The 23987-nt window shown below is 45.8% G+C and overlaps 1 protein-coding gene across 2 annotated transcripts; it reads right to left on the bottom strand.

Annotated features, from left to right (window-relative positions):
• Positions 1-21177, bottom strand: LOC144733569 (vesicle transport protein SFT2B-like). 2 transcript variants are annotated; one of them, XM_078615569.1, is made up of 9 exons: positions 20935-21177; positions 14734-14820; positions 12749-12862; positions 11528-11610; positions 11217-11298; positions 9684-9719; positions 8793-8851; positions 7617-7646; positions 1-6985 (listed from the first exon to the last, which is right to left on the bottom strand). In XM_078615569.1, the coding sequence occupies exons 1-9, from the start codon at positions 20998-21000 to the stop codon at positions 6946-6948; spliced, it is 597 nt and encodes a 198-aa protein (XP_078471695.1). In that variant the 5' UTR covers positions 21001-21177; the 3' UTR covers positions 1-6945. The 2 variants fall into 2 exon arrangements, with proteins under 2 accessions (XP_078471695.1, XP_078471696.1); XM_078615570.1 differs by lacking the exon at positions 12749-12862.
• Positions 21178-23987: the final 2810 nt, after the last annotated feature.

Genomic DNA, 23987 nt, shown 5'->3' with positions numbered 1-23987 from the left:
CAGATTGCTTAAAATTATTTATTTTGCTAATGGATATTTTACAAGAACGTGCAGCGAAGGTGAATTATGGCATGTTGCTGGCCCGGCTTGAACAACAACAACCCTCGACTCGTGAAAAAGTAGCAATGGCACAAATGGCCGATAGTAACTACCACGAGTGGCAAATAACACAAACCGAACCAGGCACTCGTGAAAACATCGGCATTCCCAACACAGCCGCCGACTAGCGGGAAGTAACGATAGGGGAGGGAAAATTAAATAAATATACCGAATGCGACATTGCAGAGGTGGTAAAGACAAGCACGAGCAGGTACACGGTATTTTTTACTGTGTAAAGTGTATAAAGCGTCGTGTCTTATGGAAATTGGTATATCGATATGGCATATGAAGGCAAGCACATCCCGTATACCCTTAAACAGACTGTTGGGGTAAGGGCTGTTTGGAGAGCACCTATGAAGGCACAGGAGGGTGTGGGTGGCCAGCACCACGCCCGGCCACCTTTGTCTCCCCAGTGGCGATATTTTCCACACCGCAGGTGCTCAATTGAGGCCGAGTCGACCTAGAGGAGGCTCAGGACCGGTTCAGATAATCGTCAATGGTGTTGGCGTTGAGCAGGAATCACTCGCTGGGTTCGTAGCGTAGCGCGCTAACTGCTACACACACACACGAACGAACGCGCGCGCGTCTGTGATCTCTTGGTCCGGCGCCTGTTGAAGAATAACATTGAGGGTGAAGATTAAACATCCTTTGACACAACACACCACTTGACAACCGCTGCAGGGAATTGGAATTTTTTTTGGGGAAAATTTGTGCCAACGGTTGGCGCCCCTCGACGGATTGTCAGCAACAAAATCTTCGCGAAACGAGGGTGGGTGCGCATTTGTGGACACGGGCGGTGGACCGGGCGGACCTAAACTCGACCGCGCTCTTTCAGGGCTCACAGCAGCAACTCTCTGGGGCCTCGCGAGAGGTGAGCAGAGGAGGCGGATACGACGGGGAAATTGGAGCTGTTGTTTTTTTTCTTGCACAGGCACGTTCGAACGCGTTCCCGTTGGTAAAATGATTGCGCGAAAAGCATGGGAGAATAATTTGTTTTCTGCTCGACTGCGAACGGACATGGAACCCCAAATTTTTTTTTTTTTTATAAAATACACGGCAAGCGAAGTAAAAACATCAATGCAAGGTTGATCATAATCGCTTTAACTGAAAATGTAGAATCAACTTATGATTATTACAGCTAAATTGTAACCCGACTTAGTTTGGTGAATCATCGTAATAAAATAAACCGAATTATAGGAAACCAAATAATCCATTCTGGCCTCAACTCTGCCCATCACGATATTCACTTCCAGCACTTCACACTACACAAAGCTTACATTGACCATAACAGCTAAACCTTAGGTAAACAATTAGAGTTCCGTTGAAGGCAAACTATCCTTAATTATCATTCAAATTTAACAAAGGCTCCTATGTGGACAGCTACTATTATTTCTGGATTGCAAGACGCTCCTAAAAGGATACGACTCAATCCAAACTTGTGCTCCGTGTCAAATAAAATTATACAAATCAGCTCTTTCTCACCCTCCACCCTCTACCGGATTATAAGCGGCACCCGAAATTAAATGGGGGGGGGGGGGTGATAATCCAGAGAACAAGGTCCTTGTTAGCTTTAAAATATTAAATGCAACCACAAATGTAAACTATACAAAGTGTTTTTATACAAAGTTGTCAAATACTCAATTATCTACTCCTGCCCAGGTTGAACATCCCACGTTTGAAGCTTTCGTGACTGCAAGGATTCATACTCTTAGTTCTTTCGGTAAAAGTCACGTAGGTAAAAAATGCAAAATAGCATAACTGCCTTTTGCATTATTTATGCCACTGGGTCTCACCACAAATGTGCGTTCAACTTGGGGTGCACTTCCAAAACAGGCGTGGACTTACACACCACGTGCCAAGCTGTGCAGGTGCCTCCCTTGAATCCCCAACACACGCACACTGCCTCCTCGGCCGTCCCGCATATCGCTCCCGTGTGCCCGTTCTGGTTTTTAAATCCTTTATATTAAGTTCACTTGCTTGCTTGCGCGCTTACGACCTTGCAAATCTTTCGGTCGTTTTTTAACCCACTTCCCGTGATCCAATCGAGCTGACATTTTGCACACACACTCGTTGTGCGTGACAATTTATTTTCGTGAAAATTTTTTTCAAAAATTGTACACTTTTTAGGACAAAAATTATATTTAATTACCAATTGCTTAATGGTGGCAGGCAATCATCTGACCCATAGGTGGCAGCCATCTCAAGCCAGAGGACGAGAGGACTCTAGCCGCCACGCATATAAAGGATTTATAGTGAAAAACTTTGTTTTTACGGGTTAATTTTTTTCTTTTCTGAAGCTCCCAGCAAGCGGAGCGAAACGTCCGGTCAATCGTCGTGAGCGACACACCCATCGGGTTGTCAAACCCCTAATCGATACGCGCACGACGACGCAGCATCGCGGCACGCTGCACTTCGTAAAGCAGGTGCGATGCTCGACATCCTTGGCCGTTCCCAAGACTAAAGCGGCAATCGTCACGTGATCACACCAAAGGTGGGTGAGGATAAAGTACGAAGCGGTCCACCTTCGGTGGGTGCACAATAAACGGTAACTTGTAACAAACATTTTCATTTTCAAACAATACGGCTGCGATCGCGAGCTTGTGGACGCGCGCTCCTGGAATGTTGTTCTCGTATGCGTTTTCGGCTGGACAAACTGCACCCGGGCTCGGCAACATCACCACTGAAACTTTCCCCGACCATTTCGTCCCAACAGCGCCATTGGTCCCGCGTGACGAAGCGAAGCATCCGTCTGCATCTCCCGCACGGCCTTTTCTTTCGCGTCAGCGAACGGCCCACGGAAGCGGATACCACAAAACTACCCCCCCCTCCCCCCCGGGGGAATCCGGTCAAGTGACCGGGCGGTAGGTGCACACCCAGCACTGCCACGCGAGATGAACGCTCGGCGAGGCTGGATTTGTAGCCAAATTAAGTGCATGCAGGAACCACATTGGAATGCGTCGGGTTTTGTTTTGGGGCGTGCAGTCATCGGTGGCCGGTGCGAGGCAGACTGTGCATATTTAGGGTCAATACCCCGACAGCATTACACTGGCCACGTGCCTCAGCAGCACAGCAAGCGGGCCGCAATAGGAAGGGAGTTCAAATCCAGGCTGAAGGTTTACTTGGTTCGATGAAATTGGTGCACATTTTTTGTTTTTGGAAGGTGATTCGGCTACGGATTTAATCGCCTTCGCCATAGGAATGTGTAACGTCCAATTTTTCTCATGGCTGTAAACGGGAGACAGGCAACTGCCTTGATGCTGATTTGCGAAATCTATTTTTTTTTTGCATTAACCAGAGAAGCCGCCGGGCTTGAAGCAACAATCGGCGTACTGCTTGGCCCGGTCTCCACCCAGTCCGGGACTAGCGAGTTGCTGCTGGTTTCCACGACTGAATAAAACACTCCGGGGAGGTCTGCTGTGCCGTGGAGGTCAGGGACCATTATTAAAAAATCTATTATCATTCCCCACATTCCATATTCTCGATAAGGGTGCAAATTAAGAAGGGGATAAGGGGGGCCCCCACCTGCAGCCTCGGCTAACGTGGCTTGCTCTTTTCACGAACGGGCACTCCTAAACGCGTGCCGTCAGCACGCGAAAGTTGGCATGCGAGTGTGTAAACGTCGCTGAACGGAAAATATTTGGCAGAACGCCTGCGGGTGAATTAAGTAGTCCTACGCATGGATTGAACGTATAAAAAGTGGTCTAGCAGATAAAACCCGCACACAGCTGGATAGTGCCCAGCAGTCCGCTGTTTGCAAGACTAATGCCGCACGCGCCATATTCCGAGTATTTACCCGATCTCTTGTGCAAGGTGCTCGTTGGGATTGCTCAAGCGCGAGGTGGCCGCGGTTTGGGGAGGCCTTCGTGCATCAGGGATTGACCATGGATGATGATGATGACGATGATGATGACCACTCGGCTGCTCGCCCTAGATGGCTGCATCTAGGGCACTGGATCACTGCGTGTGCTTGAGCTGTAGTGCTTAGCGATGCTCACGAGATTAATTCAGTACTAAACTAAACTATTGTTGTTTTACCAAGTAAGGCCCCACTGAGCGATAGAGCTATTTTTCAGAAGCGACCTGGCCACAAATGATAGCTTAACCAAGTTGCGGTTTATCATGTGGACATCTATAGCGGGCAACTACTCTAAACGAATGTTTCTAAATATGGAGTGAAACACCGGAGAACCTGGAGAAAAATCCACGCGACCATGGGGAGAACATGCAAACTCCAAATATACAGCAGGCATCAGGGTCGGGATTGAACCCACGACCTCCTGCATACCAGGTGAGGGAGTTAACACCTCGCCACCGTGGCACCCCTTAGTGATCTTTCAATGAGGCGTAAATTACTTGTTTCCAACATGAGGCATTTACAAAATAACACTTTAGAAACTACCGCACTTTAAGAACGACGTGATTTTGGCATCAACGTACGAGGAACACCATAATGCAACAGAAGTAATTACGGTGAAAATAACAATGTAAGTAGTTAAAATAGAGATTAACACCGCTAAGTGTGTGAATGTGAAAGCAAGTAAGCAGTTACCATTGAGAGGACTGTAACGAACAGTTCCTTATTCTTTGGTTCTTTCGGTTAAGTCACGTCTAAAGATAAAATAATGAATTAAAATAATAGCGACGTTTCGATTGCAACACAAGCAATCATCAGGCATAAGAGAAATAGCAACACAAATCTAACTAGAAAACTATAGACAGACATACAAGCAGACAGACATCACAAGGACACACAGAGAGAGGACACATATCGGCACAGAGAGAGACTTAACCGAAAGAACCAAAGAATAATTCCTGCAGTCACGAAAGCTCCAAAAATTAAGATTGAACAGTTCCTTGGCAAGCTAATCAGCGCAAAGAAATTTCACACGTGTTACTAAACCACTGGATGGCCAAACCCCAAACTATTCGGCATGTACGAATATAGTCTCATCGATTACAATTCACAGGCTCAATATGCACCCATCTGCTACAGTATTTACACTTGATGCAAATTATACGCAAATGATCGACTTACGTTATACACTCCTGCGTCGGTTTATGTGGTGTAGTGTACAGCGTTTCGATGTCCCAGTTTGTGCTGCCGATTGTTACACGAATATTCTCCCCCGCACAAGAGGTTACCCCAGCCTTTGAAAGCAAAGCTCCTCTCGTGTATTCGCAGCTGGCGAATGGACACACTCGCATCGATGAGCTCCATGTATCTTTAAAATTATTCAAAATGCATCGCAGCAAGTTATTAAAATACCTTTCTAAAAATATTGTGCACATAGAAATATAAACAGCGCTGAAAAGGCCTTCATGAAAAATATACCGTGAAAATAAAGCCACTCTGCTTTTTTGTATTTTTTTGGATTCCTCGTTACAAAAAGAAGGCAACGTGTCCTAAATACTTCTTATATTTGGTGTTTTTACACCGTTTTTTTTTGACACATTTTATCCCGACTGTGCAACCGCCATTGTGTCGTGAGACAAAGTATCCAAACGATCTCTCGCACAGCAGTGCGACCCTTCGTGTTAGAGAACGGTCCACAAAAGCGGACATCAGAGAGCTACCGCTTAGATCCCCTTAAGTGACCTCTGGTGTAGGCGGAAGCGGGAACCAATTTTTTCACCCACTCTGCCAATTTGAGCGATGCTCATCGCGTGACAGAGCGATATTTTGTATTATCAGAGCCGACATTTAGCCAAATTATGTGCAAAATCGAATTCAATGCGATGTTTTGTGCCGTTTTTGGTGACCAGGCTGAGAACATTAACTCACTGTACTTGTGAACCTAGATTCGAACCCAGGAAATTAGCATTGCTGGCACAGTACTTAAATGCTCTGATCCACCCAGTCACCTCAACATTTTTTGTAACTTTTAAATGTGTGCTTTTTCAGTGAAAATGTAACATTGTGTGCCTTTCTGTACAGCCACGAAAAACCATCCACGTATAAATGTCTAACATTGTGTGTGTGGAATCAATCATGATTATCTAAAGGCGCGACGTCATTAAAGGCCACTTTCAGACAGCACGAATCGGCAAAGCTGAACTAAACACCACAGTCAGTGTGAAGAATGAACCTCGTTGATTCGTCGAGCCCTGCAGAGCCCGGGCCTTCTGAGTAAATGTGCTGCATGCAGCTCAACATATCTCACACTGCAGCATAAGCCTATAAAACACAACCGTTATTAAGGCGACAAAACACTGAGCTTCATTGGCGTCTGTAAGCAAGTTTCCCTTGAAGCACGTAGCAGATGTTCAAACCAGCATTTGGACGTATTGGCGGTACACCGGTGCAGCATAACACACCAGTCTAAAATCTAAATTTGAACGGACATTCGCCTTACAGCTGCTTCGACATCACCAGAACTGATGTTGATGCACCACCCAGGCAAGACCTTCTGATCGGGGTTGTGAATCGCGGTAAAATAAATAAGTATTGGCCAAAATTTGCACACAAAAATTACACTCCGCGCACTGGTGTACCGCCAATACGTTCATTTTGGGCATGGCTGCTATGTCTTTACGCGCAGCGGGAAAAACGTACGCGGGTTAAAGACACCATTAAGACTTTTAAGAAAGTAAGCGGCCTTCCCCTCCAAAAGACACGTCATGGCAAGAAAGTGATGGCGGCCGACGGTCAACAACAACGACAGGGCGACAGCACGTTCACCCGGGGAGATGGAGCAACGAGATCGGCTCGTGCGTAGGATCTGAAAGAGGTGGCGTGATGACTTGGTGAGGCCTTCACTCGGCAGTGGATTGCCACCGTGGGAGGGTACAATCCGTGAGCTTTGCGGGGGGTGGTGGAGGGAATGTTTGACAGCCCCTTGACTGCGGTTAAGCCAGGCAGGACGTGAAGCATTTCTTCACCATGTCCCTGTTGGAGGATACACACGGGGGACACGGGACGAGGGGTGACAGAGGGAGGGGAACAGGTATGGGGGTGGAATACAAGCAAGAGCGGTGTGCGCACGGGGGAATGGGAGAGAGGGGTGGCAGTGGGAGACAGAGGAACAGAGAGAGAGGGGGGGTGGCGAAACAAGAAACATTCACTTAAATTGCTCCGATGAAGAACGGCAATTGCAGCTCCAATTAGCGTCGGTGGCTAAGTACGATGCGAGAGAAGTTCAACAAACATACCTACAGAACCCCACCGATTAATTTTTTCATATTGAGGGCAGTGTGGAGTTTGTCTTCAACTATCCTTGTCTTTTCTATCACAAGACATCGTATTTATGCTTGCTGGTGAACACCGCTGTCCAGGGCTTAATTTCAGCCGGACCTGTCCGGGTCAGTGACGCGGCAAAAATGTCCGCACCAGGCACACCACATCCAGTAGACCTCCCCGCAAAAGGAGCTGTGGCTCCGAGTTCACGTGCCGCCTACTCCGGGTCAGCCAGCGAGAGCCCATAAAATATTCAGCGAGGAATCAAACCGCGCTGCTGTGTGTTTAAGGAGGGCGGGGGGAAACCAGTGTCGATGTGAAAGAAGTGAATGCAGGCGCTTACCGTGCGTAGGGGATGTACGACAGGCTGTACCTGTTGGCAAAGGACCATAAAGACACTCCCATTAGACTCGGCTGCGTTGCCGCCACTAATGAAGAGCCAAGTACACTGGCATTATCATAGCAACAACTACTTGCAGAAATACCTTTACTACGCTTGTCAGACTAATCCCATTTGTAGGCTTTCACGATCAAGACTGCGATTCCTAATTGGTTTATATTAGTCCAGATCGTTCGCGTATCACGCCAATTGGAGCTGTAAGAGTCTACCATCCGGCACAGCCAAACAAAGCAAGTTGTCACGTGGCAGAATGTGCGGAAAAGCAACAGCGTACAGAATTATCTAAATGTTTCCTTTCTTTTAAACATAATTAGTTTTTTCTGAAATACAAAATCAATTGGGACATTTGCCCGCGTGACAACTTGGCTTGTTTGGCGGTGTCAGGTGGTAAACGTTTATGGCTCTAGACATTATAACGACACGATTGAGCAGAAACATTTTTACTTGTTAGAACAATAACATTTAACAGACGAAGTGGACACTGTATATATGCGCACCCTTGAGATGCGTTCCCAATTTTTGGATTATTCCCAAAAAGCTGAAAATCAGGCCAATCCGATTTTTTGGTGCCGTTTTCCATGCCGAATGAAGACATTTTACATTAGTACAGAATAGATGAAGGTCTGAAAATGCGAAAAAGTTCAAAATTGTGCTGAAAATAACTAAATAACTCCAATATTGGAGAATTGTTGTAATCTGAAAGTCATCCCTAATGTATACGCAAACGTGTCCACGAATAATAACACTGGTAGTCACATATGCACTGGGCACCTTTGTCCATTCTAGATTTGAAGCTTTCGTGACTGCAATGATTCATACTCTTAGTTCTTTCGGTAAAGTCACGTACCTACGTGACTTTACCGAAAGAACTAAGAGTATGAAACCTTTCTCCATACTTCACGCTGATCAGTTTGGGTCAACCCAGACTGCTCAACTGGGTCCTGGGGTACCCCCTTCAACACAACTCGTCAACCCACACTTCAGCTATCACCACTGCCGTTAACCGTGGCCGGGAATTTGAACTCAGGTCGCCAGGTTCACAACAGAGCATGCTAACCACCACCATCACTGCCTTTGCAGATGCTGGTGGCAGAGCCTACGGGAAGATATCATCTTTACCAGGTCAAGGAGAGGAACTGCAGGATACAGAAGAGCAGTGCCAGAGGCTTGTTCTTCCACTGCAGACAGACAAAAACGACACAAGTGAAACGGCGGACACATGGAGAAGAAACTCACATCGGCAAGAGCTCAAAAGACAACGTAGACAGCACAATTAGTGCCGGGTTATCGTCATCCACCCACAATCCTTCATCAGCCAGCCAGCCAGCTCGCCTTAGCCACTTGTGAAACAATTACTCAATGTCATCATTAGACCTCCTTTGCCAGTACCAAAATATAATAATAGTGTTTTTCCCCTTTTTTCTGGCAACAAAACTCTGGTCGAGCACCAATTGGGTCGAGGCTGAAAAGAAAGCCGTCCCTTGGTGTGGACCAATCAGTTTCAAGGACAATGCATATATTATCACAGTGTGTTTTTTGTTTGCATTCTGACTGCAAGTATTGTGGCTAATGCAGACATGAATCCTTGTTAAAAGGTTTCAGTTTTGTTGCCAGAAAAAAGGGGAAAAACCGCTATTATTATATAAAATTACTCAATGGACATTGTGGGCGTTGGTCACCTTAACCACGCCCACGTGATGCGTATAACAAAAGGCTTTGAAGCGGTTTGAATGTGCATCAATGCGGTTCATAAACATACGCAAGCCAAAACTCAATGCGCGTAGGCACGTACGTGTGCATAAGTCACGTAACGATTGAGCTTTGAGGCTCAACCCTGCTTAGAATCCGTGATCGGATGCATTCTAGGCGATTTGGTCTCTGGCAAGTGTTGACACAGCAAGCGCCAGGGCAGCCGAGCGGTAGTTAAGACAGATGAAAGCAGTGCCCCACATTGGCCACGGCACTGTGGGGTGCCCACCACATCAAGGCTAAGTCCCCCATCGCACTTACCCAGAAGGCAGAGCAGAGCGTGCACACCAGACAGCACTGCATACACACACACACAAAGCCAAATATAATCACACACAGACAAAGATCCCCCGTATCGCCTTAACAGACTGTTTGGGGCAAGTGGTGTTAGCGAGCACCTATTAAGGCGGGAATGGGCAAACGATGGCGTGGCGAGGCCAACATCAAGCCCGACCAGGTTTGTCTCTCCAGTGCTGAAAACATCACGCGACATTATGTACTCATTTGAAACTCAATTGACCCACCGGAGGGTCAGGACATGTAGCACCGATGTTGTCCATGGCTGGGAAATTGCAAAGCACTGCACAAACCACTCCACCGCTCCACCCACATAAACACACACGGAGATGAAACATCAATAGAGAGGACGATGAGAGACACTCCGGGTTGGCCCAATTGTAGTTAAGGTGATGTGGGACAAATCAAACATTTAGGCGATATGGAATCTCAAGGCAAAATAATCCTTCAGTGGGAAACCCTGAATGAAAGGAACAACACAATGACGATTGCAGAGTGGGCCATGGTGTGCCAGCATCATGGTCCAAATTTGATACATTTCTAAAATGTACCCGCAAATGACTCAACTGGGGAAAACACATAGCAATGTCGCCCCCTCCTGCGAAACGACTGCAGACTCACCATTGGAACCTCATTTGCCAGTAAAAAATATGATAATAGTTTTTTTACCCTTCTATCTGGCAACAAAACTGACACCTATCAGAGTTATGTTTTTTGTTTGCATTATGACTGCAGGTATTGTGGTCTAGCAAACATGACTCCTTGTAAAAAAGGTGTCAGTTTTGTTGCCAGATAGAAGGGTAAAATACTGCAGACTCCATCTGTACAACACAGAAGAGACTCTGTGATGGGCCTTGCACTATAACAAGGGTCGGAAACCAAAATAACAAGAGGCAGTTTTTTCGAATTCGGTAAAAAACTCAATATTTTAAGAGCCCCAGTGCATGTGAATACATAAATGTGTCACGTCACGAGGCAGTCCGTCAAGCAGAGGTCGCAACCGGGTACCCGATACCCGTACCCTACCCGGCTACCCGTACCCGGCCGGGTACGGGTACCCGTTTGCGACCCTGGTGCAGCCGGGTACGGGTAGGCCGTGAGTCACTGGTGAGTAACCGTTTGTCACTCATTTCCCAACGTCTTGTCTCGTCTCACAATTCAAGTTCCTAGAATCAACCCACCCGTGCCTGCAACATGGCTTCATCCCAGAGGTCGCAATCGGGTACCCGTAACCCGTACCCTACCCGATACCCGGCCGGGTATGGGTAGCCGGGTATCGGGTAGGGTATGGGTACCCGTTTGCGACCCTGGTGCGGCCAGGTACGGGTAAGGAATCAAAACCCGTTTGCGACCTCTGCCGTCAAGAGCCGCGCGAGGCTCCGGAGCCGCCGGTTGCCCGACCCCTGCGCGATAAAAATGGCGGAAATACCAAACGTTCCAATGATGTGATAGGATTTGATGACGACGACTATGCGATGGCGGTAAGAGTGGCCTCACCAGCATGACGCTGGTGGCGATGGCCCGCGCCGGATTGAACATTCGCTTCAGCTGCTTGAGAGGGCCCATCAGGAAGCAGGTGCTGTGGGGGAGAACATACCAAGGTCACACAGGCAAGCGAGCGAGCACACAAAGCGCGCAACACGCGTGTATGTACGTTTAACTTCTTTCGCACAGTACGAAGCCAATCGTACTAATTGGAGGTGCGGGAGAAGGACAACAAACTAAACACAAAAAGCAGGCCCTGGGCTTCTGGCCGAGAGGCTGTATGTTGCCCACTCAAGGCCAAGGCAGCTGTGATGTGACCTTACCTGCAGAGAGCACAGATGTTCCCCAGCGTGTAAAACACAGCAAAGAGGATGAGCCCATTCTTCAACCACAGGAACACAGTGCCCTGTCCCAGAGCGATGGGGGAAAGGAGAGCCATGGATTAAAGATCAAGCAATGGCAAGCACGCTCAGAACATTACTTCATTTCAGAGTTGAATAGTTTCACAAACAAAGGCTTCGTTTTTTTATGTCTGTATTTCTCTGCTCGAGGGCAGTCTATTTGGCTTCAACTCCCTCCATCCTGTCCGGTCTTGCGTTCTCCTCTTCCTTTCACTGCATACCCCCACCCCACCTTCCTTTAAAGTTGTCAAGCAGTCATTTTTGATGGCTCAAAAAATATAAGGCTTTATTAATTAAATAGATTATCTGTTGGACCAGTAATAAGATGGTTGACTCAGATGGCAGGGATGTTGCGTAATAAAATATAGCGGACATTTGAAGAAAGGTTAGGAGCAAGGAAGCACCAGGGCAAAGCACCGGGGGGCAGGCCTAGGAAGAGGCGTTTCGAAGAGGTGAGCCAGGGATATGAAAGACTGAGGAGTGGATGTGCAGATGGCCCAGGAGAAAAATACGAGTGGAGAAAGAGGACCAAGAAGGCAGACCAAGTGTGGCCCAGATGTCAGAGCGCAGAGCTGGCACCGTTCAAATCCTAGGTTCAAATCCAGGCAGCAGCCTGTGATGAAACCTGGTTCTCAAGTATTGTATAAGCGAGTTGATGGTCTCAGCCTCGCCACCAATAGCTACGCAGAAAACACATTCCTGCGGAGGGAGCTGGTAGGAACGTTGAGTTGCTCGGTCAATGGCCAGGGTCAACGGCGGCATGGTGTATTCCACAAATATGGCCGACTGTGAGGGCGGGCACAAGCCGGCGTGAGTAGGTTAAACGTTGAGTTTTATAAGGGCACCACGGGGTGACCAGCCCCTCCCCACCCAGCCCCACCCCTTCCACCCTCCCCACCCAGCCCCTACCCACCCAGCCCCTCCCCACCCAGCCCCACCCTCCCCTCCCCACCCAGCCCCTCCCTCTCCACCCAGCCCCTCCCTGCATGACGGAGGGACACAATAATCCCCTGTGGGCTAGTGGAACCAGTGGATTCCTACCAGTATAATATCACGTTAAATTTGGTTCGGCAAATTAGTGTAGCTAAAATCTACGTGTGACACTTAACTATACCCTTTTGATTGTCACGTGATGAACATTACTTTTTGTGGCAGGGAGCATGGGGAAGTCCTTTTCCATGCTGTGTAGACCAGAGGTAACTTTGAAGAGAACTCAGAGGTAGCTCTGTTGTATCCTCTTCCGTGGGCCATTCTCGACTATGATAGGAATGCACACTTATGCGAGACATCTAATTGGATGCATCTATGACATGGCATCACTAGCACAATAAAATAGAGTTGGAGAATAAGACAAAATAAAAGCGTGCCACAAGCATGAAAAAAGGGTAAACCCTTTTTAAAAATGGGTCTTTGGCCAATGATCAAATTTGGGACCAATACCGTGGTGACACCTGGTGGCAGAAGGTAGTTTAAACAGAATAACTCGATGACAATTCTCCCATCAGAACCGCGTTGACGTTCACGATATGTGCATCAAATTGTGCGAGTAAAAAAAACAATTGTTCATGGAAACAATTTTATAACATGATACTTTCAGGCTGATTCAGTGAATGAGACAGAACTTGCCAAAATTACAATAAAAACCAGGCATATGATGTAATGAGCCGTACAATACAAAAGAGATCGTGACTTAAAGCTTTCGTGACTGCAGGAATTCATATTCTTTGGATCTTTCGATGAAGTCACGTAGATAGGTTCAAAGAAAATAACAAAAAACTACGACGATTCGATCGCAACACAAAGACCCAAAGAATAATACAAAAGAGACTAAACAACAAAATAATACATTCTGAAATCGTCATCCTTGTGTCAGTACGGCCAACTGCAGAAGGGGTGAATGTTAAGTGCAAGCGTACATACATACACATGTATATGTGTGTACGCTTACCTGTCAACTGTTTACAGACTATTTCTCGTAGAGACACTTGCAAATCTGGCCAAGCGTACAGCCTTACATGATACGACTAAATACCACAACATGACGGTAATCGCTATATCAGTTTCCCTTAACTTTATAATACAATTACACAAGTTTAATGCATCCTTGGTATGCTCTAATGTTCTTCCAGTACGAATAAAGATGACTTAAACTTTCTTCAACAGCAGTTCACTCAACTTAATCCTGCCATAAATCTTCTAATAATTATATTATGATCTATAATACGAATAATGCACATCCTGTTCATTAAACGAGGCATTAGTAAATACATTCTAAATGAAATGCCGAAGTGATGCCATTACGTAGTCAGTTACTCCATAAAACAAATGAAAACGCCCACATTTCATGGGTAAATAGCTATATTTTGCTAACTATAATGAGTATTGCAAACTTTAATTGCTGTTGTTTCGTTAATATTTGGTCTCAAAATGAAATATTTAACAAAAATGAGATGATCGCGAATATTATATCCTAGGACGCATCATACAATCGCCATAACATTTTCAAACGTTTAAGAACGGATGTGCATGCAAGACCATGAGCTTATTTGTTTTGACCAGGCACTGCATGACGTGGCTTCCAAAAACGAAGCTACCATGAACCAGTAAAAAAAGCCAGTTTTTGTAAACCGCCAGATTTTGCCGCTGTCAGTTTAAACCAGCTTGTGGCAGCCTGCTCAAACCCAGCCACACGAAGAGCGATCACAAAATTATCAGATGCACCTCGGTACACATCTGTTGGTCTGCAGTTAACCCTTCTCATCGTCAACACCGCGCCCGGCGGAAGTGTGGTCACCGCATCTACGCCTCTATATAAGGAACGAAACAGGTGGACTTCTCCGCAAATCTGGCTGTCGCCTGATGAAGCTGGTTGTAAATAGTGGCGAAACTTCGTACTCAGATTGTAAATCTTGTGGCTTGGCTCTCCAACACGCCGGAGTTGCTGTACTAGTATCGAATTGGCACCTTCTGTTTACGTGACAACCCTTACTAGTTGGCTGTTTCGGCTGGTGGTGGGCTTAACGACACATTTATATATTTACGTGATCTAACCCAAAAAAAACCTCTATTATGGTTGCGGTAGGATGTGCGTGTCGCCATGTGAACGAAGCTGCAGCTGCTTCTCTCACCAGGATGGAGCACAGGATTCCGAAGATGAAACACGCGACGAAGGACTTCAAGCGTGTCCCCCAACTCAGCGTGGATCCTTCCACGATCTGGGCGTAGGGGGTCGGCGGGTGGCGAGTCGCACGGGGCAACAAGATCACGGGCCACGGTTACAAAGGAGATGAGCACGACGCCGTTTTTTATTATGCTCGTGGTGTATTCATTCACACAAGGTCCTTTGCCAAATCCTAAGATCGCATGAATGCACAGGGGCCAGTGAATGTTTGGCTTACCAACATCGAGCATAATAAGAATAAGTTTTGATTTAAAGCTTTCGTGACTGCAGGGATTCATCTTCTTGGTTCTTTCGGTAAAGTCACGTAGAAGGGAAATAATAAAAAATTTACATAATAAAATAATTCTCACGACGTTTCAGCCACAACGCAAGCAGCCGGCCTCATGATTATTTTATTATTTCCCTTCTATGTGACTTTACCGAAAGAACCAAGAAGAAGAATAAGTTTAAAATGTTAACGCATCACACAGGATTTGCTCGCTCGCGTACCGAGACAAGCATGAAGGCAGCAACAATTGCCAGCGCTCTGGAGTCCTCTATCTATTGAGGCGTCACCGGCCAATCAATGCGTGGCGTGGGAGGCAACCAGAGCACCCGGAGCAAACCCACGCATGTGAGGGAGAAACACTCGAATTCATTCAGATGGAACAGGTGGAATCCGCATTGTTGCTGTACGGAATTCTCCTGGCCAGCCAGGGTATGACACTTCGACGCCTAACGGAGGGGAGTTTCGCAACGTTTGAGTGATCCACCAACCGTCGCCTCCAATGCTGGATTACAAGCTTGCGCCACCTCCACCCAGCTAAAATGCATTATCAACGGGGTTTTTTTTATTGAACTCTTTCAGTATCATGGGGCAATTGGGCTTCATGCCAAACAGGGATATGGGCTGAATTTACAGGTGTGAGGAGATGTTAAGCCCACTCGCAGCATGCCGCCCATAACTTATTAAATGAAGTGAGGGCCATTGTTTGAAAGAACACAAGAAAAGTAATAACGAAAAGGGGCAGGCAGGCATGGGGGTTATAAAGATCCTATGAAGGAGGATTTGAGAGATGCTGCGGTTATAGTCATCTCTGACAATCCCCAAACAAGGATCTTTGAATGATGATGATGATGATGAAAACATAACCTAATGCCAGACGTGAAATCATGACAAGAACTGTAGTCATGAATGTCCCTTCCTCGGTGCTTACAAGTTGTGCAATTCCTCTTCACAGTTTTCATGTTTAAAAAAAAAAGGTAAAAGTGCCATCCTGCAATACCTTACTCACTCCACTACTGACGGAAGGTCCTCCACTCACGAGAGGGAGCTCTAGAATGACCCTATATTAGGTATTTAGCCAACTCTTCATGGAAGCGGTGAAAGTCCCCACAATTTACAGAATCAAAATGTGTTTACAATGGAAGAATCCGATGAGCTATGAAGCTCTTTTTCACAGATGCCGAATGGCTAACTGAATGCATGCATGTTTAACTTCTTTTGCCCTGTACGTAGCTAACCGTACTACTCAGAGATGCGGGAAACTGTGGTGCAACCATTTACACTCCTGGGTGGACAGAGACAGGACGATTTAAGACACTTCCCCACCATCTTATAAAACTGCCGTGCTGACGAGATATCATCGAGCCGGCCAGCTCTGGATTGAAATGTTAGTGTGCTGACCACCACAAGCTTTCATGTATATGTGTCAAAACGTAGCCCGGTAACAATTTTGAAATAGCTGATTTTGTATAGCTGAAAAAGCAGCCCTTTCCTTGCATGCATTTTTCATTCGGAACACCCTCTCTACGAGCGCTTTCGTATTGCCACTGTGACATTACTTTCAGCAATTTACAGCCCCCCCCTTAAATATTTTATTGACAATAACCGCAGGCTGTAAAAGTGTAAATCCTTCTTCGGGACCAATTTTAAATTTGCAAGGCGGTGTCAGGTTTTGACACCACGCTCGACGATAACGAAATGTAACACCCGTCTGTGGCACAACCTCTCCGGAACGCAGACAGCTACACGAGCTGCAGCAGGCAAAGCTTGCATGCAGTCACACGCACGCCACGGGTTTTTTCTTTGGAAAAAATGCATTCTCTCTTTCCCCAACCCCCCCACTATTGTATCCCGATTGTGCTATTTGCCATCACGCCATGCCCCGAAATGTCAATTGGGAATTGCTCGCGCAGCGGCGCAACCCTTCGCATTGCAGAACCGCCCACAGAAGCGGATATCACAGAGCTGCCTCCAAGATCCTTTCAAGTGACCGCTAATCCGTGCCGTAAGGGGAGCTTACGCCTTCCCAACCACCCTGGGGCAGAAACTAATTTAACATGTTTTTTTTAATGCAGTCGTTGGCGCATATGTCTTTAGTGAAAGAGCTCTAATCTTATAAATATTTACCTAGGCCTGCGTCCTGGGCTGTCAGATCGTGTGAAGCTTAATTACCAAGAAATGTTAACCGCTATTATGGCACAAACGTGACATTACTCCCACATGACTTAACAACCTCATTGCAACGCAACTTCTCAGGAGTGCTGTGAGGAAGCTCGTAAATGCATTTTAAAAGGCACTTTTCTCATGAAGGAAGCTGAAAACGTGCTTTAGACAGCCAAGCAGAACACAGCCCATGTGCTACAAGATAATAGCTGTTTGTCTTTGAGTCGGATCAACCTTTATACGTCAGGAGAATGGGATTAATCTACCGTGCTCCTCCTAAAACTTCATAAATTGTTTACAAGGGTGTATTTTGGGTTACTGTCCACACTGACCAGACATCTTGGAAGGGATGGGAGTACCCACACTTTACCACAACAAACGTTATCTGCCGATCTATGAACTGCGGTGTTATCATTTATACTGCTGGGCGGACACAGGCGGGGAGATTTTAACAAACTTGTCCCATTGTTTCAACTGCCAAGCCATGAAATCAATCGGCGACCCCTGGAATGCAAGTCCAGTGGCAGCATCCCAACCCCATCATGTAATGGGGCTTTAAATGTTTAAGTCAGAAAGCCTTCAGACGAAGCTATCAAGGGGAAAAGTGGATCACCTGCATTCATTTGCGAGTCAACTTAGTGGCTATGCAGTTCGTTGCCTAAGGGCCTTGTACAAGCTCAAGTTTGCAAGCAAGAGCTCGTTTGTTTAAAGGGAGTCACTCCATTTTTCAGAGAAAAATTAGCCATAACTGCATGGAATAGGCTGCTCAATTGGTCCTTCTCCATATGCTTCTATTCTGTGCCTTTTCTCGAGTCACATCCACTGTCCTGATATCTCAATCTGCCACATTCCCCGATCTCACCCTCAGTCCCTCGCTAATCCGGTGGCACCTCCATATAATAATAATTTACACTTATAAAGCGCGTTTCACCCAGAGGTTGCGAGGCGCTGCATCTTCCCTTAAATCTATGGGTGGGTGTCCATCTGAGTCTATGGGTCTCTATGCAAGTCTACGGGTTTGTCACTTCAACACATTCCCCAACCAACTAAATTTAGTGTCCCATGAAAAACAGGAAGGAGGACAATGTTTGTTATGGCTTACTGGCTAATCTCCTAATAAGTTAACATTACACACAATGTTGTGACTTCGAGGTCTATTGATGAAATATTTTTCGGAATTGGTCCATTAAATGCCACCCTGATTTGAGCACAAGTACTCTACGTAAAAAGGCTCCATGATGGTCATTCACAATGCGTCAAAAGATAAATATTATTTTTATCTGCATTCAAACTAAGAGTCGCAACTCTTCTTAACTCATCCAATATACAAAATTATTGCTACATATGTTATGATTATTGTACCCTTTGTCATGTTTGTTATACACTAGTAATAACCGTGGCTTGGCTCTTCGAGAGTGGAAACTGATGTTGGCATTAAATGGATTCATGCAATTTGCAAATGACGTCTCACGGTTGGGCAAAGCCTGGACAATGCACTCACCTGGCTCAACCTTACCCTAATCCTCAACAAAGTGTGTCGCGAAAGAGAAAAGGTCATATATAATGCATTGACAAAATACATCACGGATACTATTAACCTCAGAAGGTCATTACACCCATACATCTGTACACATGTAACAAGATACAGACATTAAAGAGAGCGCTTAAACGTGTACAGTATGCCACTTCATGACGCATGACTTTCCCCAAACCATAGGAATGTGGAATTTCCACCACCGATTCAAGGTTGCCCGGCACCACCCCTACACTCATTAGCGGAGGAAGACATACACATACTTTGACTTCAACTGAGAAGACACACACACATAGTTTGACTTTAATATTAAGACCTTTTTAAACAGGGTGCGGCAAAAAATAGGAACCATACTTCTGTACAGTACATTAAAGAAAGCATACAACTGTCCACGCAGACGATGATAAAGCGTCTGTGGCACTACCACCCCTACAAATGTTTAATGTCTACATAGAACTAAATTAAATCCTATCACAAACCTTCTTTGGGTTTCAGTTGATTAAATATTCAGGGGAAATGCTTAGTTTTGTTTGTGTAGGATTAAGGGTTTAAGATACATGGTTAGAGAATACGGTTAGTTATCAGGCGATTGGGTTAAGAGTTGGGGTTTGTTGTTTGGAGTTAGGATTGAGTCTCAGGGTAAAGGTTTAAGGGTTCGAATGTAGGCTAATGGGTTAGGGCCAGTAGTACTAAGACTGCTTATCTTGCCATCAATCTGCTGCAACAGCAGCCTCCATCTCTAGTCATTAATGAAGGGTGAGGTGATCGCAAAGTGTGGCGGTCATGAAATCCCTATGATTCCTGACCCTTCCCGCACCATGAACATCTAAAAAGCCTCACCGACTCCAAATAATTGTTTTCTAGGCGGGTCCTGCATTGTGAGGTTAGGGAAATTCCATTCATTAGTGTTTGGTATGTGGTCAAATACTGGAATAGCTGGAGCAAATACACCAAATTAATAACACTTAAGAGCTCCAGGCAAATTGTATTCGGCAAAAACACCAGTTGGTTTACCGTGCTCCCATGCCCATGGTCGCATCGTGACCCAGCGGGTTAGGAAGTTTCAAACATCTCTGCGTGATCCATCAACCCTTGCCCCCCAATACCGTTGGGTCACACTAGCGTGAGTCATCAGGGGGAAAGAAAAAGAAACAATTCAAAGCATGAACGCAAACACTCAATCGACACTTCAAGTACACGTTGCACACTTGCGAAATAGGGCTTTAAAAAAACAGAGCGCATTCAACGATTCCACAATACCAACGTAAGTTGAGCATAAGGGCCAACGACGTGATTTGTCTAAAGGGATCGTCATTGTCACTTGTTCTCCCTCATTGAATAACTTTCTCGGAGACTCGCATTTTTTCCCCTCTGCTAACGGAGTATTTACTGCCATTACAATTGTCTGCCAAGTTATTCTTAAGGTAGACACGCCTCATTCTTACCGCAAACTTTTAAGATAATCTCAGCTTGTCACAAGCATCCCCATTCGCAGTCCAGCAAGTTTGGAAGCCTTCCAAATCACTCCGGAACCGGCTTGTGTTTTTTTTGCATCTCGTCTTGAGACTTCATTGCATTCACGCAAAATTGTTTCCCGTTCAATTGAGTCGCTTACAGCTCCAAGTCAGCGAAAATACCAGATTCCTGTCGTGGAGGGGCGAGTCTTTATGTAGTCCAACTACTATCCCAAACAACGGATGCGATTACATTTCAAATATCCTGTTATTTATCCACGAACGCACCAATGTCTGGGTTGCCAAACGGGAGTACTGCAACATGGAAACACCAATCACTCACACGAGGGTGAGGAGGGGTAACATCACTCTAAGACTCACGCGGATAAAAAAAAAACCTACTTGCTGTACCTACCACCTCGCAGCCGAATCGGGTTCTCGCGTTGAACAAATCTCTGCGTGACACACCAACCCCTTCGCCTCCAAAGCCCCCGGATCGAAGGCGAGCAGAGACACACTTAGGCCCTGATTGTACTGGCATTTACATTTTGGCAAACAAACAAAAAAATTACCCGGAGATTAACTCAACCATACAATTTAACGGGTGTCACAGCCCTTGTAAAACAAGAGGTCCGTGCACAGCGCCCGCCGCCACCCGGGCACGATGCTTTGGCGGCGGGGCACGACATGCAACTCCGCCCGCTGGCGAAACAGGCAAGGCCGTAGGCTCACCTGCCCGACCAGGCCGCTCTCGTTCTCATCCTCCTCCCCGTTGAGCACTCGCCTCAGCTTATCCATATTACTGGCGCGGCGCCAACAACGCAACTCGAGGGCGACGCGGAAAGCAAAAAAACAAAGTGGCTCTCGCGTTTACGGTCGAGAAATTATTTTGTTACAAAGTTTTTTTGGCACTCAAAGCGAACCGCTGGGAGCGGACGAACCCGACGCTGAAGTAAACACGCAGGTCACGTGGGGGAGGGGCTTTCCCCTCGAGTCTCGTGACTACGGGTGCCCCGCCGCGGGTGAGCCACGCGTTGAAAATTGGCGTTTGGAAAAGGGATTAAAATGTGTTTATGGCACAAACGCACATTGGCACTACGTAAGGGGCCGTCCATAAATGACGTCACGTGATTTTGGACGATATTTGACCCCCCCCGTCACACGGCGTCACAAAAAGTCAGACCCCCCCCCTCAAATATGACGTCACAAAGCTCTGCCCCCCCCCCCCCAAAAAACAATATTTCCATTTAAAAAATAAAACATACTTCAAATCGCTTTAAACTATTGTCATTGTAGTGCGTATTTAATGTGGCGCTGCACTCTGATGTTGTAGGAGAGAACATTTATCAAAAGTAAATAATTTAATTAAGTAGAACGTGTTGTCTATATTTATTTAAAGTTGCGCATTTTGATGTGACGTCACATTTCTCAAACCCCCCCCTCATGTCTGACCCCCCCCCCCCTACGTGCGTGACGTCATTTATGGACGGCCCCTAAGGGCTTTCGCGACCAATATCGCGATATAACCCAAAAAAGCCTGTATTATGGAGCACATTGGAACCCTTAAACGCTTTGGTTCTTCTTCTTAAGCTGGGGTGCATCTCAATTTTTAGAAGGTAAATCATCTAATCAAATTAAAAACACGGGCACGTAAATACAACTACTTTGTTTCATAAAAACTATGTTGCTATTGACGTTAGACATGTTCCAACGATTGAAAACCAAAGGGGTGCAGTAAATGTTAAGAACCACTGATTTTTATTTTATTTGACCAGGTAAGGCCCACTGGGCTATAGGTTTTTTTTTTCTTCCAGAAGCGATTTGGCCACAGACGATATCTCAGCGAAGTCAGAATCAAAACATTTATTTTTACTGGATGAATCCGATGAGCTATAAAGTTCTTCTTCACAGATGTCCAGTAGGGGCGGGTCAGAACGTTACAACAACAATACAAACACACAATAGGAATTAGGAATGCAAAGTATAGGAAAGATATGCAAATCACTAACAAATAAAATAAAATAAATTTAATTAGATGTTATCAGATGAGGCACACTCAGCGATGTAGCTCTTTTTCAGAAACGACCTGGTCTCAAATGATAAATTTCGATTTCAAGCTTTCGTGACTGCAGGGATTCATCTTCTTGGTTCTTTCGGTAAAGTCACGTAGAATGGAAATAATAAAATAATAAAATAATAAAACATACTAAAATAATTCTCACGACGTTTCGGCCACAACGCAAGCAGCCGTCCTCAGGCGAAGAACAGGTCTGTCGAGACGACAGAGTCTGAATGAGGACGGCTGCTTGCGTTGTGGCCGAAACGTCGTGAGAATTATTTTATTATGTTTTATTATTTTATTATTTCCATTCTACGTGACTTTACCGAAAGAACCAAGAACACAAATGATAAGTCAACGAAGCGGCTCATGTGGGAATTAAAAGAACCAGAGGCTCATAGAAAAAAACCACGGTGGGGGGGGGGGGGGACGACGACACACGCATCAGGGTCGCGTTCAAACCCTCGACCTCCTGTACACCCAGCGAGGTAGTTAACATCTCGCCACAGTGGCGCCCTACCCACGTGTTGCCCCCCCCCCTTGTGGAAACACACGGAATAGGCTCCGTATAACGACCGCGATATCTAGCTGAGGGTCCCTTTCTTTACCTGTGAAAATCTGACAGTTGAGATATTAACAGTTCAGATATTTGCAGCTGATTCTGCTGATGAGACACTGTTGAAATCAGTCCAAAGTTGGCTTGTTTGAACCGATGATGGTTCAAACACCGATCGTTCAAACAAACCTGACTGCCGATGAGATGATTAATGTCTAAATCAGTCCACAGTTTGCTCGCGTTGAAGCAATGCTGCTGAAATAATGCACTCCCAAAAAGCCGTGTGGCTGATGGGATGTATTCTTTTTTTGTATGTGGATGTGAAGGAGGAACATTGTCTGTTTTTATTTAATTATGATGTATTAACCGAGCTTGGAGTCAATTCTATTTCTGTACATTATGAGATACAAAATTAGTTCAGGCTAAAAACAGAGAGTGCTTTATGATGAATGACGCACTCCGTCACCGTGCCGCGTGTACCATGCTAACAGCCGTGTTCTGGACCACCAACTTAGAAAAAAAGAATCTCAAACATTATGACCATGTTATTTTAGACAATTATCTCGTAATCACAATGTGCGTGTACTGTATTTACGTTTATCTGGTCAGGCTCAAACAATGGCAGCGGTGATCAGAAATACTGATCGATACTCCAATTCCCTTTCATGTATCCCTTTAATGTACCAGCTGTATTCATGTTTCGATTTAAAGCTTTCGTGACTGCAGGGATTCATCTTCTTGGTTCTTTCGGTAAAGTCACGTAGAAGGGAAATAATAAAATAATAAAAATAAAACATAATAAAACAATTCTCACGACGTTTCGGCCACAACGCAAGCAGCCGTCCTCAGGTGAAGAACAGGTCTGTCGGGAAGACAGCGTCTGAATGGGCACCACCAAGCTTGGCAGCGTATATTTAAGCTTAAATATTCAGACGCTGTCTTTCCGACAGACCCGTTCTTCACCTGAGGACGGCTGCTTGCGTTGTGGCCGAAACGTCGTGAGAATTATTTTATTATGTTTTATTTTTATTATTTTATTATTTCCCTTCTACGTGACTTTACCGAAAGAACCAAGAAGATGAACAGCTGTAATTAATTTCGAGCGGGGGTCGGCTACCTTCGGCTCCAGAGCCGCATGCGGTGGCTCTTTAAAGACTGCAGTGGCGGCTC

The sequence above is a fragment of the Lampetra planeri genome, chromosome 47 (genome assembly GCF_965212315.1).
Source record: "Lampetra planeri chromosome 47, kcLamPlan1.2.h2, whole genome shotgun sequence".
Classification (NCBI taxonomy): domain Eukaryota; kingdom Metazoa; phylum Chordata; class Hyperoartia; order Petromyzontiformes; family Petromyzontidae; genus Lampetra; species Lampetra planeri.
Note: the sequence above shows the minus strand (reverse complement) of the source record. Positions and strands in the feature narration are given on the sequence as shown.